Raw genomic sequence first — 16458 nt, 5'->3', positions numbered from 1 at the left:
GACAATTTTGTGAATCATGTTGACAGCGTTCCCGTAGGCTTTTGCCCCAACCGATACATGGTTTTCAAGAGTTGGTCTTTCAGTTAACTTGTAAGACAACGAGGAGGATAGCTTATTTACAAAGTTTTAACTAGCCAGAGAATCGACATTCTGCTAAGCTACCTTTAAAAGATGTGGTCTTCTGTTGGCCTAAATTTTTGGTAGCAAAAATGATGTTGTCCTGTTAAGGCATGTTGACGAGTGACCAGAATTTTCACTGTCTTCCGTGAAGATGTCGACGTATGCAAAGATCCAGCACTGAACAATTGCCCTTGGATGTGTGAGAATTGGCCATGATCCTATGAATGTGTAGATCACGACTGGATGGTTAGATTTGTCGCTATCGGTATTCCATCACATACTAGAAACTTTTAAAATCCTTCTAGATGAATTAATATTACGTGTGCATCATGTTGAAGGATGTTCTGTATAGTCTTTCAAAAGGTGCATTGCATCTTGTCATGTAAATAGAACAAAATTCTGGCACTCTGCAATGGACAACAGGAGACCAAGGAAAACGTAGGCTCTTTGCTTGAGACGAGGATGGTATTATTTGTGATTTTGTGCATTGCTCAAAATGATAAAATAGTTGAGCACTAAAATTAATCGATCAGAAGGAACAGTTTTCACAAAAATCTTTAAACTTTTGACCATAATGAAATGTAAAACGGCTTTTTTATTGCATAATGGACTCTAAATTTGGGCGAGTGAATATTTTGACTGATGGGTTTTTTTTTTTTTTTTTTTTTTCCTTCAAAATAAGGCATAGGCGTGGGCCTTGTTGCAGTAGCTTTGCTTGTTCTTCTATGGAGGTTATGCAGAGTAATGAAGAGGAGGAAGAGGCGAAAGTAAAAGGAAAGATTCCTAGAGCGAAATGGTATATTACTGAAACAGCAACTTTCTTCCAGTGAAGGCGGCAATCGTGTAGGGAAAGGAGAACTGTTCAACTCTAACCAACAATTTTAGTGAGGCAAGGTTACTGGGACAAGGTGATCAAGGAACCATTTGCACGGGAATGCTGGAGGAGGGAAGAATTGTTGCCGTAAGAAATCTAGTGGAACAGTCGCCAAATGTGCAGAAAGTGGAATAGTTCATTAATGAACCGATCATCCTGTGGCAGGTTAATTTTGAAATGTGGTCAAGTTCTTGGGGTATTGTCTTGAGATGCAACTACCCCTTACTTGTCCATGAATTTATCCTCAACAAGACACTTAGTCACTATCTCCATGACCCAAAGAAAGAGCTGTGTTTTCATGGGAGATACGCTTTAGAATTGCTGCTGAAGTTGCCGGGGCTCTCTCTTACTTGCATTCTTCTGCATCAATACCGATTTACCATCAAGACATCAAGTCCACAAATATAATGCTGGACGAGAAGTACAGGGAAAAGATAGAGGACTTTGGGATTTCCAAATTTGTTGCCATAGACCAAACCCACACGATGACGCAAGTGTGAGGAACATTTGGGTACCTTGATCCAGAATACTTCTGATCATGTCAGTTTACCAACAAAAGTGATGTTTACAGTTCTAGTGTCGTCCTTGTGGAGCTTTTGACCGGTCAAAAGCCAATCTCCATGGTTAGGCCCGAAGAGTACAGAGGTTTGGCAAACTTCCATGGAGGAGAACCATTTAGTTGATATTCTTGATTCTGACGTCTCGAAGCAAGGTAAGGAAGAAGAGATCATGGCAGTTGTTTTCCTTGCAAAGAGATGCTTAGACCTCAAGGGGAAGAGACGACCATCAATGAAGGAAGTAGCTATAGAGCTGCAGAGGATAAGAATGTTGCAAAATCCTTCCTGTGGTGTACAAAACCACAGCGACATAGACTTTTCAAGCAACAGCGTTGACTGGGATGATGTTTGGACATCCATGAGGTCAGATCTAGACGTGGATCTGATATCTTTTCCGGATGTTCATCCCCTTCTAGATATTGAATCTTGGCGAGGAATCATCCCACCAATGCGCAGGTGGGCTGCAGCCCTAGATTGTCCTTTTCCTGGCGTTAAGGTCGTTATTGTTAGTTTTTAGGAAGAAATAAAGTTGTAGTATTGGTTGAAATTAGAGATTCACATGCATTCCATTGATTAGGAATCTTCTTTTCTTCGGATGTCCTATCCTTGTCTAATGAGGTGAAATTTACGTGCTGAAAAGTAAGGGCCAGCTTGTACTTGATCCGAAGAATAGATTCCTGGTATTTGCCATTTTCGGGGACATCTGTTTTCTCATCTGTCTTTTGCTTTTCCCTCTGATATGGCACTCAATTCCTAGCTTCTTAAGGTAAAGTTTAGGTCAATTGCCACTGTCACTGGGTCATCCATGGTGTTTTGTTTTCCACGCGGGCTTCTCCTCCTCACTTTTCCAAGACTTCAGCCTTTTCTTTTTGTCAACATTAAGAACAGAGAATACTATATACATAACGTCAGTCATCATCTACTCAGAAGTTATCTGAATTTTCGTTAGAAAAGAATCAAGTACTTCAAATATCGGTAATCTTGTATCTTGCCCCATGGAACTCACCCATTCAAGTCTCCTCCTCTTGCAGCGGAGCAAGAAGTTCTTAATATATTGGCGGACTGATGTTGAAAACTCCAGAGTGTCTTAGCCACAACTTATTTAATTTCTTTTGTCAATCTTCTATCTGTCCAGCAAAAGACATCTGGCTCAAGCTCTGAAGGCTAAACAACCATTTGACTAGTCCAATCTTGTAATCTAACTCTGTTGTTTGCTGCCCAAATCCCATCTTCGAGCTCATAACTGCACAAGTATTATATGTAGTCCCTCCCTTCTATATGATGGTGCGGTAGAAGTAACTCATGTATGTGCCTTTGGCAAGAGTGGTCCCTTGGCAATTCCACCCCATTTTCTTGCTGACATTCCTACTGCACAACGCACCAGCACAACCCATGGCGCCTCTAGCAAAGCCCCGTTGCTCCCAGTGCCGTGGAAACGTTGCCATTCCTTTCCCATTTGGAATAGGAGAAAACTGTTATCTCTACAGTTGGTTCCAGATCAAAGGCGAGTTTGAGCGCCCGTTCCTGGCAAGCGTGGGCTTGGACGTCCTGCAGGTCACTCTGGCGACTTATGAAAAAGAACAAGACATCATTCGCGAAAAATAAGGCATCGTTCGCGTCCAATCTCCGATCATATACTCGAACTGCAGCGGTGTGGGAAATACCAAAGCTTCTGTTAGCTTGGAAGGAAGTTCATTTGTGTTCTCTCAGGTCAAGAACAGCTTAATTCCTTTTTTCCGTTAATTTTGTTTCTCGGATATGTCCTCTTCACTTTTTGAATTACATCGTGTAAATAAGACCTGCTACTTTTAAGAGATCGCAACCTTTTTTTTTTCTTTTCCCAAAATATCCTTGATTTATTATTTTGTCAATATCATAAACGATCTTACATTCTTACTCTGATCGGGTTTCAAGATTAAGTCCATTTGCATGTAAGAAGAAAAGAGAAATATGCACTTTCAATCGTCCATCCATGCTTAGATGATACTATTTTATTAAATCATCGAACACCGATACTAAGCTCTTAGAGAGTGTCCATGCTTCCTAGCTCTTAACAAAACATGATTGCTCCCAATATTCTATAGATGAACAAATGCAAAGATTAAGAACTCCATACTAATAAATCTCTCCAAATTAGTATAAACAATCTTACAAAGATTTCAAATCTCGCAATATTTTCCCTCATTTAAGTATAAACTTAAGTGGCTGGCAGCACAAACCAAGTCGACGGGAGAAGCGGCAGTTGTAATCCCGAATCTGTTCTTTCTCTGATCGGGTATTAGGACTAGGTCCATTTGCATGTAAGAAGAAAAGAGCAATATGCACTTCCAATCGACTGTTAGAACAAGAATGAATCGTGACTTTGGAGTTCCCGAAACAACAAAAAGAATGGATTCCTTTCATCCAGGAAAGGAGAAGGCGTCTATGCAATTGATGTCACACCCCAAAAACTACAAAGAATGGGGATGACACGGCCGTCCTTTTTACAAAGGACGCAGCTTCAAACACAACCAACAAACTGATATTAACTTATATTTATAAATATCAGATAAACCTTCAAATTGATTGCAACATCAGAGTTTCTATAATCCATCAAAAAGAGAAAAGAGATATACGTTTAAAACTCAGACGATCCAACCACTAGTAAGGATCATTTTGCACCACTTCCTTAAACCATACCAAAAACAAAATAGAACTCCCCAAAAGTTTCCCACGACGGCGCACTCGCTCTATTCGCCACTAGCTGAGGAACCTGAAAAGATCAAAGGAGGAATGGGATGAGCAACCACAGCTCAATGAGTAGTACATATCTTCTAAGCAGATCAAACAACCACTATGCATGTATACAAAGCAATACCAAATTTCATAACACCAATTCAATATATAAAATACATATCGAATCATATAAACGTTATTTCTTATCATCAAAAATTTATACTAATATGGAAAACTCATTTGAATCGCCATCAAAAGTCAAGTATCAATGATCGAATCCATTGAATAATCTCCATCAAAAACACATATCAATGGTCTATCCATTGATCAATCTTTTGCTCAATAACTAACCATGGTCACGACACAACGCCTTGTGACAAGGCGACCAAGATTCTCCCCTTGGTAAGGTCTCCACCTACAAAGCCGGTGGCTAGGCCTAGAAGGATATCCTAAACCTGGTATGCATACCCAAAAAACCCCTCACTGGGTTCACAATCATATTGAGCATAAATGACCATTCTCCAATACCAGAAATTCAATCCAAAAATCAATATCTTAAACCAAACAAATAATATTTTGCAACATAGCCCATCATCCATTTCATATCCGTTTCTCAAATCATCATAAACCTTTTTATAAATCAGTCACAAAGCAATTTCATATATGTTTCTCCACAAACCTTGTATAATGTGCTTTTCAAAGATTCACAATCAACCAAAGGATAGCAATTGCTCGATCTGGCTTTTATGCAATAAAAATGCTCTTCTTGATTCAATATATATACATACATACTTCAAGACATGATTTTATAAAACCAAATAAGATATAGTACCACTCACCTTGTCGTTTACGATCAAACGACAAACGATACTTGTATCGTCGAACTCAAGGCCCTATCAAATAACCGAAGAATAATGTTAAAATCTAATAAAATTCTATCTCGACTACAAAATGACTCAGTTACGCCTTAACCCTAACAAAAGGACTTCTGTGCGCTAACAAGTCGCATAACCAAAGCGATTGTTTAAGCCATTCGCAACATGAAGTTTAAGCGCAAAACTTGATTGAGCCTTAACTTTCTCTTCCGAACCCCGATCTGAACGTAGTTATAGTCAATAGAGAGCCCTTGACACATATTACAAGAATCCCAAATTGGCCATCCCAAAATCAAGCCGAAAAATGACAAAAATACGGCCCAAAGCTGCTGGACGCGTACTATTCACTGCACACGGGCAACTTTGAAATTTTGTTTCGAACAAACCATAAGCTCAAATCACAATCCGTAAAATCTCATGGCTCCACAACACCCTAAACTATCATTCCTACAAAAATACGTGGCTCAACGACTCCAAAATCGGACTTCGCCGCTCGATTTTCCAAAAATTCCGAATTTGAGTTCCAAATTCAAAAATTACTTCAATTGGATGAATGAGGGGCTTGATCTCTTACCGGGTTATGGAGTCGAGTCGGCTTGGCCAGGCATCCGAGGCGTGCACGTGCCAAAACTTCTTTCCTTTCTTCCCCTTTCTCTTCTTCTTCTTCTCCTTCTTTTTCTTATCTTTTTGGTCGAGGAAACTCTCAGTTTCTGTTTAGCCGAACCCTCCCCCCTCTCCTTTTTGCTTTAATGACTTTTCGGTTTCTTTTTCAGTTTCTTCTTTTGGGGCATTTGCAACTTCTTTTGCTATTACTTCTTTTGGGGCCCACTAGCCTAATGTTACAATTGAGTACATGATTTCAACCTTCGCCAAGCAGACGAACAAGAAAGGAACGCAGGAATGCCCGCAAGCATAGTGCAGTGCGTACATTTGCGTGTGTGTAGATCAGTTCTATCTCTTGCCAAATAAGTAAAACTATCTCAAATAGGACAGAGAAGATAGGATTTATTTTTTCACAGTTACAGTAGATATTGATCCGATCCTGTCCTTCTACTGTAACATGTATTCTGTTGTATGCGTCAATGACCACTATAACCCCATCCTCAAAAATGGGAACTTAGACCGGGAGCCTTGTACATCCATGTGCAAGCAAGCCTCTCGTTAGAGAGAGACTCAGGAGAACTTGAAAGACAGTCTCCTTAATGATGGGAACCAGACCTAGAGTTAACTCTTCAGGAACAAGATCTAAAAAACCAAACTGAGGTCCAAATATAGAGATCAGCATACTTGGAGAGAAGAAAGGTAATGATAACTGTCTTCCTCATAGATTATTGATAATCGTAGTCCGAAATTAGTAAGAACTATGATTCATCTTCTAGAACTTCTGTCCTTCCACAGATGCATCTGCATATGCAAGATGGAAAAGGCCCTTGAGATTCAGGACTCATACTGTTAACTGATGCTAAGCCTAGGCTAAAATGTCCAAGAGATCTCCACAAAAAGGTTTGTAGCAGCAGCTTGGCTTTGAGGAGCAGACAAGAAGTATTGAAAACGAGGCAGATTGGAATGCACTGACACAATAAACTGGTTTCAGAATCTAATACTCAGAGGTTACTCCACCTTCACGTAAACTATCACATAGTCACAGAGAGCATCCGACATACAACATCGATGATGGTTTTAATTGGTGATGGGCTTAAGGCCCGTCCGCCCATGCTGGGCCCAAAAGGCCCGGCCCACGGTAATAGGGCCTGTGGATGGGGGAAGGTATAAAAGGGAGGAGAGAGAGAGATGACAATGGTTGGAACAATGAACGTACGTTCCTCTCCCTCTCTCCCTCCAACAAGAACAAGACGCTTAAGGCGACGCCGGTTTCCCTTTTCAAGGCGAATTGACATCATCGGATCAGAATTTCTTCCTCGATCTTCGGCATTGGTGTCTAATATGTGGCTAACAAGGTACGCTTAATTCCGTGGTGTGCTTTACGATCGGTGATACGTGTTTTTCCCGGGCTTCGTCTTCCGCATTGATTTAGGGGTTCGATTTAGTGTCGAATCTGATTTTCGGGGATCCGTTATTCCCAACATTGGTATCAGAGCCCTAGTTCACGTTTTCCCGACCTGTTTGATGCTTTTTGATTGATTTTCGCGAAAATTTTCGGCCATACGAATCGGGACGAAATCCCGACACCCGAGCGCTGTTCGGCCATTTTTCTGAGTTTTCGTAAGTCAAAATCGAATTCTGAAGGCACTGGGTGAAAGTGGTCGTCGAGGTGAGTCCGTCGACATGTCGTGCGCCGCCGGGCGATGCCGCACGCGCCCACACACGCGGCCGAAGGCGATGTGTGTGGGCGCGACGCGCCCGGAAGCGCTGGCTCGCCCAGCGCGTGTGCCACACGCGCCGGTGACGAACTGGCACGTGGGCGCCGGCGGCCGGTCAGCGGACCGACGCGTGCTGACGTCACCCAACGGTCGGTACCACCGGGGTGACGTCATTGATGACGTCGCAATGACGCCGGTTGGCCGGGCGGTCACCAGCCGGCGACCCGACCCGACCCGAACCACGGACGCCCGCACGCGCGCACGTGCGGGCTAACGGCCGCGTGACGTCAGCCCGCGCACGCGCGTGGCACGTGCCGGCGACGTCACGCAGACGTCGCCCGCGCACGCGCGCGGCACGTGCGGGCGGTTCGAGCGAACCGGCCCGACCGGCCCGACGACTTGACCGTTGACCGTTGACTTTGACCGTTGACCCGAAAAAAAAAAAATAAAATAAAAAAAAAGGAATTTGTTTCTTTTTCAATTATGTCTGTGTGGGTTAGAGGTAATCCATTTTTTATTCTGCATTTGTTGCATGAATCATGGAAAATTATGTATTTTCCATTTTGTTTATTATGGATTAAAAGTGATCCATTTTAGTTTTGCATTTGTTGCGGGAATTATGATGCGTTATGCACGGATACCGCAATCCCGAGAACGGACGAAGGAAGAGCTAGACGAAAAGGCCGATGAAAGAGTTAGCTGATTATTGGTGGCTTGATGGTGATTTAGTATCACACATGGTCAAGGTCAATCAGATGATACAGAAAATTATCTGGAATGGTTATCTTATGCCGGACTTTGAGAAGGTGCCGGCTTTGATGAACACTCTTCCACCTGAATGGCAAGCAATGTTAGATCGGCTATGGGAGGTCAACGTGGTCCCGGATTACAGGGGGTTAGTGGAAGCTTTTGTAAGAGAGTACTATAGGATTGAGTTGGCCAAAACTTCAACCCTTAGATTGAGCGCCACATGGCGCAGAGTGAATGCGCCTTGGTGGCGACATGAGAGCTCTCCAAAAATTTTTCCATGGTTGGCAAATGTGCCTTCAAAAATTTCTCAGATAATTTGACTGATAGATTAGAAGGGACTTTCCTATTTATTTCTTAGATTAGTTTGAGATGTTTTTTAGTGTTGAATATCTCTTTCTATGTTGATATTTCTTTTTGGATATATTACTTAGTGTAATGGATTGTTATATTAATTGAAAGCATTATTATTTTAATTGGATGTCAATTATATGTTGCTTTCTATTAATTGCTGATTGCTGTGGGTAGTTAGTGTGGGTAGTTCATAGAAGTTTTTGTAACTTCACAGAATTTATTTTGCATAAGACAATTATATTAATAATAGTTTTAAGTTAGGATTTTTGGAGGATGATTGGAAACGTAGTGACCTTCTGATTCTGAAACCTTACTTGAAATTATTCATTGATATGATGGGTCTGTGCAAAGTTGATGCATAAATGATAGGCATTAATTATTCGTGCATATATGTCTGATGTGTTCAGATTGATGGATTCAGAAACTAATAACGTAATTGCTGATGTGAACGGCAACAACTGTGAAATATTGAATATGAAGATTCAATATGTGCTGGAAAAGCAAGAAGCACTAGAAGCTCTTGACCATGTTATGGAAGATCTTGAGGATGATGTGCGCCACCTTGAGCTGGTAGAGGACCGCTTAACGGCATGTGAGCTGAAAATAGAAATTTGCAATGCTGGTTCTAGCTTAGAAAGGGCTTTGAGCTCTAAGCGCAAGCGTATTGATTCGTTCAATATGTGGGAATGCAAAGGATCAAGTCCTTATTACAAGAGATCAAGAGTTAACCAACACAAGAGAGGAAAACGTCCTCAAGTGAAGAAAATGTCAAGGGTGAGGTGTTACAATTGTGACAAGAAAGGTCACTATGCTCGCGATTGTTGTGAGCTAAAAAAGGTAAACACCTCTTGTACATTTGAGAACTTTACTTTTGTGTCAAGTTCTGCATTATTAGCTTAATCCAATCCTTTGTTGACTGTAGATTCAGGAGCGACAGACCATGTAGCGAATGATAGAGAATCATTCGTGGAATTTCGACGATACCGACTGGAATTAAGTGGATCTATGTGGGATATAACTCCAGAAATGAAGTTAAAGGGATTGGCACCTGCCAATTGAACATGCGTGGTGGACGCATCTTGTTCCTACATGACGTTCCATATGCTCTAGAGATTCGTCGAAATTTAACGTCTGTTTTGGTGTTGGTTAAACTTGTTTTTTATATGAACTTCCATAATAGAGGTGTAGATTTGTATTTGGATACAAACTACTATAGTTGTGGTCACTTTCTGGATGGTTTCATTGTACTATATGTTGACTGTGGTGATGTCAATATTTTTTATTCATTTATTTCACGTCTCCTAATTCATATGATAATGATGTGATTATGTGGCATGCTAGACTTGGTCATATTGGCCAACAACGTATGAATAGACTAGCCAAAAATGGCTTGTTGGGCAACATTGAAAAAGTCGATTTGCCCAGATGTTAGCATTGCCTAGTAGGGAAAACGATAAGGAAACCATTTGGAAAATGTAAAAGAGCTTAATTTCCTCTGCATTTAATCCATTCTGACGTCTGTGGTTCAATGAATGTGAGATGAAGGCATGTGGCTGTTTACTTCATCACTTTTATAGATGATTATACTCGATTCGGATATGTCTATTTGATTTCTCATAAATCTGAAGCATTATGTTGTTTCAAAAGGTTTATGAACTTGGTAGAAAATCAATTAGACAAGAAAATAAAAGCATTGAGATCCGATCGAGGTCGAGAATATTTATTTGATGAGTTCAGAAAATAATGTGATGAAAAGGAATAGAAATACAGTTGTCTATTCCATATACTCCTCAACAAAATGGTGTTGTAGAGAAAAAAAACAGAACTCTACTGGAAATGGTTAGGTCCATGATGGCGCATGCTAACTTACATATCACTTTTTGGAGTGATGCGTTGTTAACTGCTGCCTATATACTTAACTGGGTGCCTTCCTAATCAGTTAGTTCCACTCCATATGAGTTATGGACAAGTAGAAAATCGGACTTAAGTTTTCTTAAGCCATGGGATTGTACTGTCTATACTCATGAGTCCTCTCACAAGTTTGGGAAATTGGGTCCTAAAGGAAATAAGAGTATTTTAATGAGATGCTCCGAACACTCGAAAGGGTATGTGTTCGTAGGTGAGCAGGAAAGTGGGAGTATAACTGAATTTGAATCGCGGGATGTCACATTCTTAGTGGATGAATTTCCTAAGAATGACGAAATAGGGGAAGATTACCCCTATTTGAAACCTTGGATCAAGATAATGATATTAGTGGAGTTCGTCCAAGTGGGAGTAATATGAGAAGTGATGAATTGAATTCAACTCATTCTCAATTACAACCACATGATGAGATGATATCGTCATTATCTAATCCGAGTGGGAGCATAATGGGGAATGATGTGCTAAGTGTACATTCTCCCATATAGCGAACAAGTTGCCAAAGTATTCCCCGTCGACGTTTCGACATTGAAGATGAAACTTTTATGGTTGCTCCACAAGATGAGGATGAGCCAAGAAATATTAATGAGGCTCTGAATTGCCTCAGTAAGGAAAAATGGATTAATGCAATGAAAGAGGAGATGGAGTCAATGAAGTCAAACCAAGTCTGGGAACTGGTTGATCTTCCAAAAGGACACAAAGCTATTGGGAACAAGTGGGTTCTCAAAATAAAGCGAAAGGTTGATGGCTCAATAGGAAGGCATAAGGCTCGCCTTGTGGCGAATGGGTATAATCAACAGGAAAATATTGATTATGAAGATACATTTTCTCCTGTAGTGAGATTTACCTTGATTCGCATAATTCTGGCAATAGTGTTTAGTATGGATCTTGAGTTACATCAAATGGATGTAAAGACTGCTTTCCTCAATGGAGAATTAGAGGAAGAAATATATATGGAACAACCTGCTGGTTTCATAGTGAAAGGCCAAGAAGAAAAGGTATGTCGACTTTAGGGGTCGATATATGGCCTTAAGCAGTCGTCAAGACAATGGTATATATGTTTTCATAATGCCATAATGGCATATGACTTTACAATGATAGAAAAGGATCATTGTATATATATATCAAAAGATCCAATGATCAATTTTTGATCATATCATTATATGTTTATGATATACTAATTGCCGGAAGTAATATTGAGTTTGTTAATAATGTCAAGAGTTGGTTGTCTTCCAATTTTGAATTGAAGGATATGGGATTGTAAACCCATTGACACTCCTATTGCAAAAGGTGAAGGATTGAGCCATAGACTGTGTCCAATGACTCCACAAGAGAATGAAGAAATGAAACATGTTCCTTATGCTAGTGCTGTTGGGAGCTTGATGTACGCTATGATGTGTACAAGACTTGACATATGTTATGCAGTTGGAATGGTGAGTAGATACCAATCCAACCCAGGTCAAGCACGTTTGAAAGCCATTAAGAGAATACTAAGGTATCTAAAAGGAACTGATGATCATACGTTGAGTTATTAAGGAAAGGATCTACGACTCTAAGGCTATTCTGATGTTGATTGGGGAGGAGATTTAAATGAAAGAAAATCTACCTCTGGATTTGTTTTCTTACCGAATAATGGCACCATATGTTGGAGCAGTAAGAAACAAAAGTGTATAGCCTTGTCCACGATGGAAACTGAGTTTGTGGCATTATCAGCAGCAATAAAAGAAGATGTTTGGCTTAAGAGATTATTGGATCATTTAGGTGTTATTTGAAGTGCTGCAGATTCATTGTTAGTTAACTGTAATAACCAAGCAGCAAAAGCGTACACTAAAGATCCAAAATATCATGTCAAGACCAAACATATAGATACCAAGTATACTTTCGTCAAAGATATGATTGCACGAAAAGATGTGAACTTAGAGTACATACTACGCATAGAATGGTAGCAGATCCTATGAAAAAGCCAATACCTAGAGATGTGTTTTGTGGCCATATGAAATATCTAGGATTGCGTAGAGGATGATGTACTAGATTATAATTTCCCTAAAGTGTTCACATTTGATGAATTTGTGTTTTTCATCATTAATGCCTATGAATCTTTGTTTGATCTTTATGCATCTTAATGCTTAGTGTATTATTTTAAGTTGAGAAAGTATGTCGGACAGATATAAGATTAGCCCACTCACACGGGTAATCGCATCTATTTACTGTGTGATAAATAGAGATGAGACTGTTTTTAAGCTTATTATCTAGGTGATAATCGAGAGCTCAAGCTTAAAATACGTATGTCGCCTTAATGGGTGTTAAGATGAGGACATAATACTTACTATGTCCGAAAGTAAAATAACCACATATTTTACTTTATCTGTTTATGATGCCGATGTGAGTTCGATGAATTTTATGATTGAGTAGATACGTGAACTCAAGTTAGACATTGGGTATGTCTGAACTATCATATGTACGGTATTGAAAGTGTAGACATACGCTCCATGGGAAAGGAGTTAATACCGTAATACGTATTTCATACTACGTATGCATGAGACGACCAATAAGAGTGGCAAAAAGTTTGATCTCAACTTTTTATGATGTGTGAGAGACTCTTGAGGAAAAGAGTTCCTCAATTTTTTTTGTCCCCTCATGACTCTTACTTATTCTCAAGATTTCTATTTAGTGTTTGCTATCTTAGGTGTTGCCAATGGTCATGAGTTGATTCGATCTAATGGGGCATTTCTAGAAAAGCAAGCTGAACTGAAATTGAGAGTTTGAAGGAAAGAGGAAGATCGATTTTGGAGAATCACATTGTAGTTTTGTATTCACCGGTTAACCAATTATGACTGTCTTTGGGATAATCATAATTATGAATACAATATATATATATATATATATATATATATATATATATATATATATATCATTGTTTAAAAAAGATTAAGAGATATATAAATGTGATCAATCGATCTAGGGTACTGCATACTAAATCTACTCGGAGTGTGACGCCCATTATAAGCTGTTATATATTCCTAACAGATGTATAGTAACGAGCTCTCAAAGTATGCTGGTCGCACGGATTATTCACCGGTATGAATGTTGAAGAGAGGTAAAGAGAATCCTCTGTTCGGCCCACCATGTGCGAGTGGGAGATGATGGTTTTAATTGGTGATGGGCTTAAGGCCGTCCGCCCATGCCGGGCCCAAAAGACCCGGCCCATGGGAATAGGGTCTGTGGATGGGGAAGGTATAAAAGGGAGGAGAGAGAGAGATGACAATGGTTGGAACAATGAACGTACGTTCCTCTCCCTCTCTCCCTCCAACAAGAACATTACGCTTAAGGCGACGCCGGTTTCCCTTTTCAAGGCGAATTGACATCATCGGATCAGAATTTCTTCCTCGATCTTCGGCATTGGTGTCTAATCTGTGGCTAACAAGGTACGCTCAATTCCGTGGTGTGCTTTACGATCGGTGATACGTGTTTTTCCCGGGCTTCGTCTTCCGCATTGATTTAGGGGTTCGATTTAGTGTCGAATCTGATTTTCGGGGATCCGTTATTCCCAACAATCGAGATGGGGAAGGAGAAAACAAATCATTTTCTGGAAACAAGCTGCTCAAATGATTAAATTATACAGGCTTAGCAAGAATCTGAATTTTTTTTTTACAGGCGCGTGACCTCATTTGTCACCCACCCTCATTTTTTTACAATGAAATACGCGGATTTTCATTTTTTTTTTTGTTCCTGACATCTTTAAAACCATGCAACCATCAATGTGGATAATCACATAATACTGTTCCATAACTTTGAACATATAAAATACTTCTTCGTTTTCGGATTTTGAAGGCAAACAGAAATTTATTTAGAAGCTTCGAGACAGACTGAATTTATACCCCCATACATATATATTTGCTGCTAAGATAATTTGTGGAAAAATCAATCTCACCCGACACCTTTTGATAAGAATCAGCCAATGGATGTAGGATTATCTGTTTATGCGGGTTTTCGTCAACGAGCACATTTACACCCTGGTCCTTCTCTATTGTTCACATTTATTATCCACAAAATAATTGGTGCTTAGCATTAATGTAGGACGGCTATTTACACTTTTCAGAAACGTTTTCGAAAAACAATGTGGAAATAACATTCTCTTTGTTGCCAATGTATTACTTTTCTACCATATTTTGTGTGGCAAGGACTTTGGGACAATATTTAAAGAGCTGGATGATTACAAAATTGTTAGTCAAACTGGAATGATTTTTATTTTATTTTTATTTTGTTAATGTCCTGCTAGATATCATGAAGATAACTTATGTTACCAATCTGCACTTACACAAAATTAACTAATTGAATTGAGTTCACTTACATGCTGAAAAAAAGAAGACATTTTGGAGAAAAGTAATCCTAGTATTTCTTTGCGTTGAAGCAAAATTGTTAAGAAACTCAATAATCATGGGTTTGTCATATTACAACGATGGAAGTGTGTTGTAGCCGACTAACATCATATTTTGTTCTTCGGATTATGTATCAAGCCTATAAGTTTTCTTGGTATGAGAACCACTGTTCCCGACAACCAAATTGTACCAAAAGCACATTCGTGCACCTCGGTGTACACCCAAATAAATCCATCTGCGCCGCTCAATAGTGTTTACTCAATACGCGCAAGTCTCATATGAGGAAGTATCTAGTTGAGTTTATTCCACAATGGTCATATTCGGACACCAACGACATCGGCCGTGTTGCCCAGTCGAGGCTTTTTCATGGAGGTGGCTTTCTTTCAATGCCAGCCTCATAGGACGTGTCACTCAATAACTATTTTCACAAGCTAGACATCTAGTTCGCTTGATGCTACAACACCGGCTGTATTGGTAGTCACTCAATTACTCTTTCCCAAGCTAGCTGCATTGGCCTCTTGCTGCTACCCCTTCAAGTCTTGACTTTTTCACTGCTCGTTTACGGAGTCCGACACTACCACTAGAGTCGCTGTCCTCACGCCAGCTAGATATGGAAGTTTCGCCACAAACAACCACCAGACGCCTTGTCTCGGCCACTTGACACGGTTTAGATTTGTATTCAAAATTAAGTTAATATCTTTTATGCACCTTGAATTCGTGGGGATATTAGAGAGAATAAAAGCTGTACACATATGAGCCTTTGTGGACCATATTTGTTAAAGATAACTCACCAGGTCCTCCAACTGGCAGAAAGCTCTGAAAAACTGTTCTCAGAAAGGTTGAACTGAAGGACAGAGACATAAAGAAACGCCAAAGCATCAACCACAGAGCAAAAGCTTTTCACTCTTCAGACAGCAACAAATTTTTGACGGCATCTTCGTAGTGGAATCGCTTTTTGGGGGCATCTCGGTACTGATATTGATGAAGTGCATTTGCCTCGAATCTCTCGAGCTACTACATGACGCTGCACTGATTTTCACGAGCTTCGCAACACTCGTTGCCAGACCATGCTGGTCGTCGAGCATCGCAATAAATTAAAGCGACCACTACAAATTACGAAGCAAAGCTAACAAACCTCGCCGTTTATTTTCTCACTATTTAAAGATATATCTTGAGAAGTAGAGACCGCAGTCCTTCATCTTCTGATCGCGACTTTGGTAAACTGGAAAGCGACTTTCCAGGGGCGCCATTATTTGGTTGGGAGGAATGAGTAGAATGGACGATTCGTAGAAGATATTAATAAGAACGGTCGCTAGAAGAGGGAACTGGTAGTTAGAAGACCCGCGAAAGCGTGGAAAACGGTCGTCAGAACGCCTCCGAAGGCATGCTCGTGGTGACTTCTAGCGACCAAACGGTCGCTCCTATCGTCATTATCGACCAAAGATATTTATCTTTTGTTGATGATGGATATTTGTGAAGAATACTTCATTTTGAGAATTTCTTCAAGACTTGTAGAAGAGATAAACTATGTTGAGACCCCTTCAAAAGTTCATTAAAAAAACTCATTGCAACTCTTAGTTCGAAGTTTATCCTTGC

At 40.1% G+C, this 16458-nt stretch overlaps 1 protein-coding gene across 1 annotated transcript; it reads left to right on the top strand.

Moving 5' to 3' along the window:
• Positions 1 to 1654: 1654 nt before the first annotated feature.
• Positions 1655 to 2068, top strand: LOC120286735 (wall-associated receptor kinase-like 22). Its single transcript, XM_039299193.1, has one exon. It carries the CDS (start codon positions 1655 to 1657, stop codon positions 2066 to 2068), a length of 414 nt encoding a protein of 137 aa, XP_039155127.1.
• The last annotated feature ends 14390 nt before the right edge of the window (positions 2069 to 16458 follow it).

Source organism: Eucalyptus grandis, chromosome 1, assembly GCF_016545825.1.
Source record: "Eucalyptus grandis isolate ANBG69807.140 chromosome 1, ASM1654582v1, whole genome shotgun sequence".
In the NCBI taxonomy this organism is placed as follows: Eukaryota; Viridiplantae; Streptophyta; class Magnoliopsida; order Myrtales; family Myrtaceae; genus Eucalyptus; species Eucalyptus grandis.
This window is presented reverse-complemented; position numbering and strand designations above follow the sequence as displayed.

Coding starts and splice junctions, on each gene's coding strand:
- LOC120286735 (XM_039299193.1), top strand. CDS start 1,655: ATGGAGGAGAACCATTTAGTTGATATTCTTGATTCTGACGTCTCGAAG.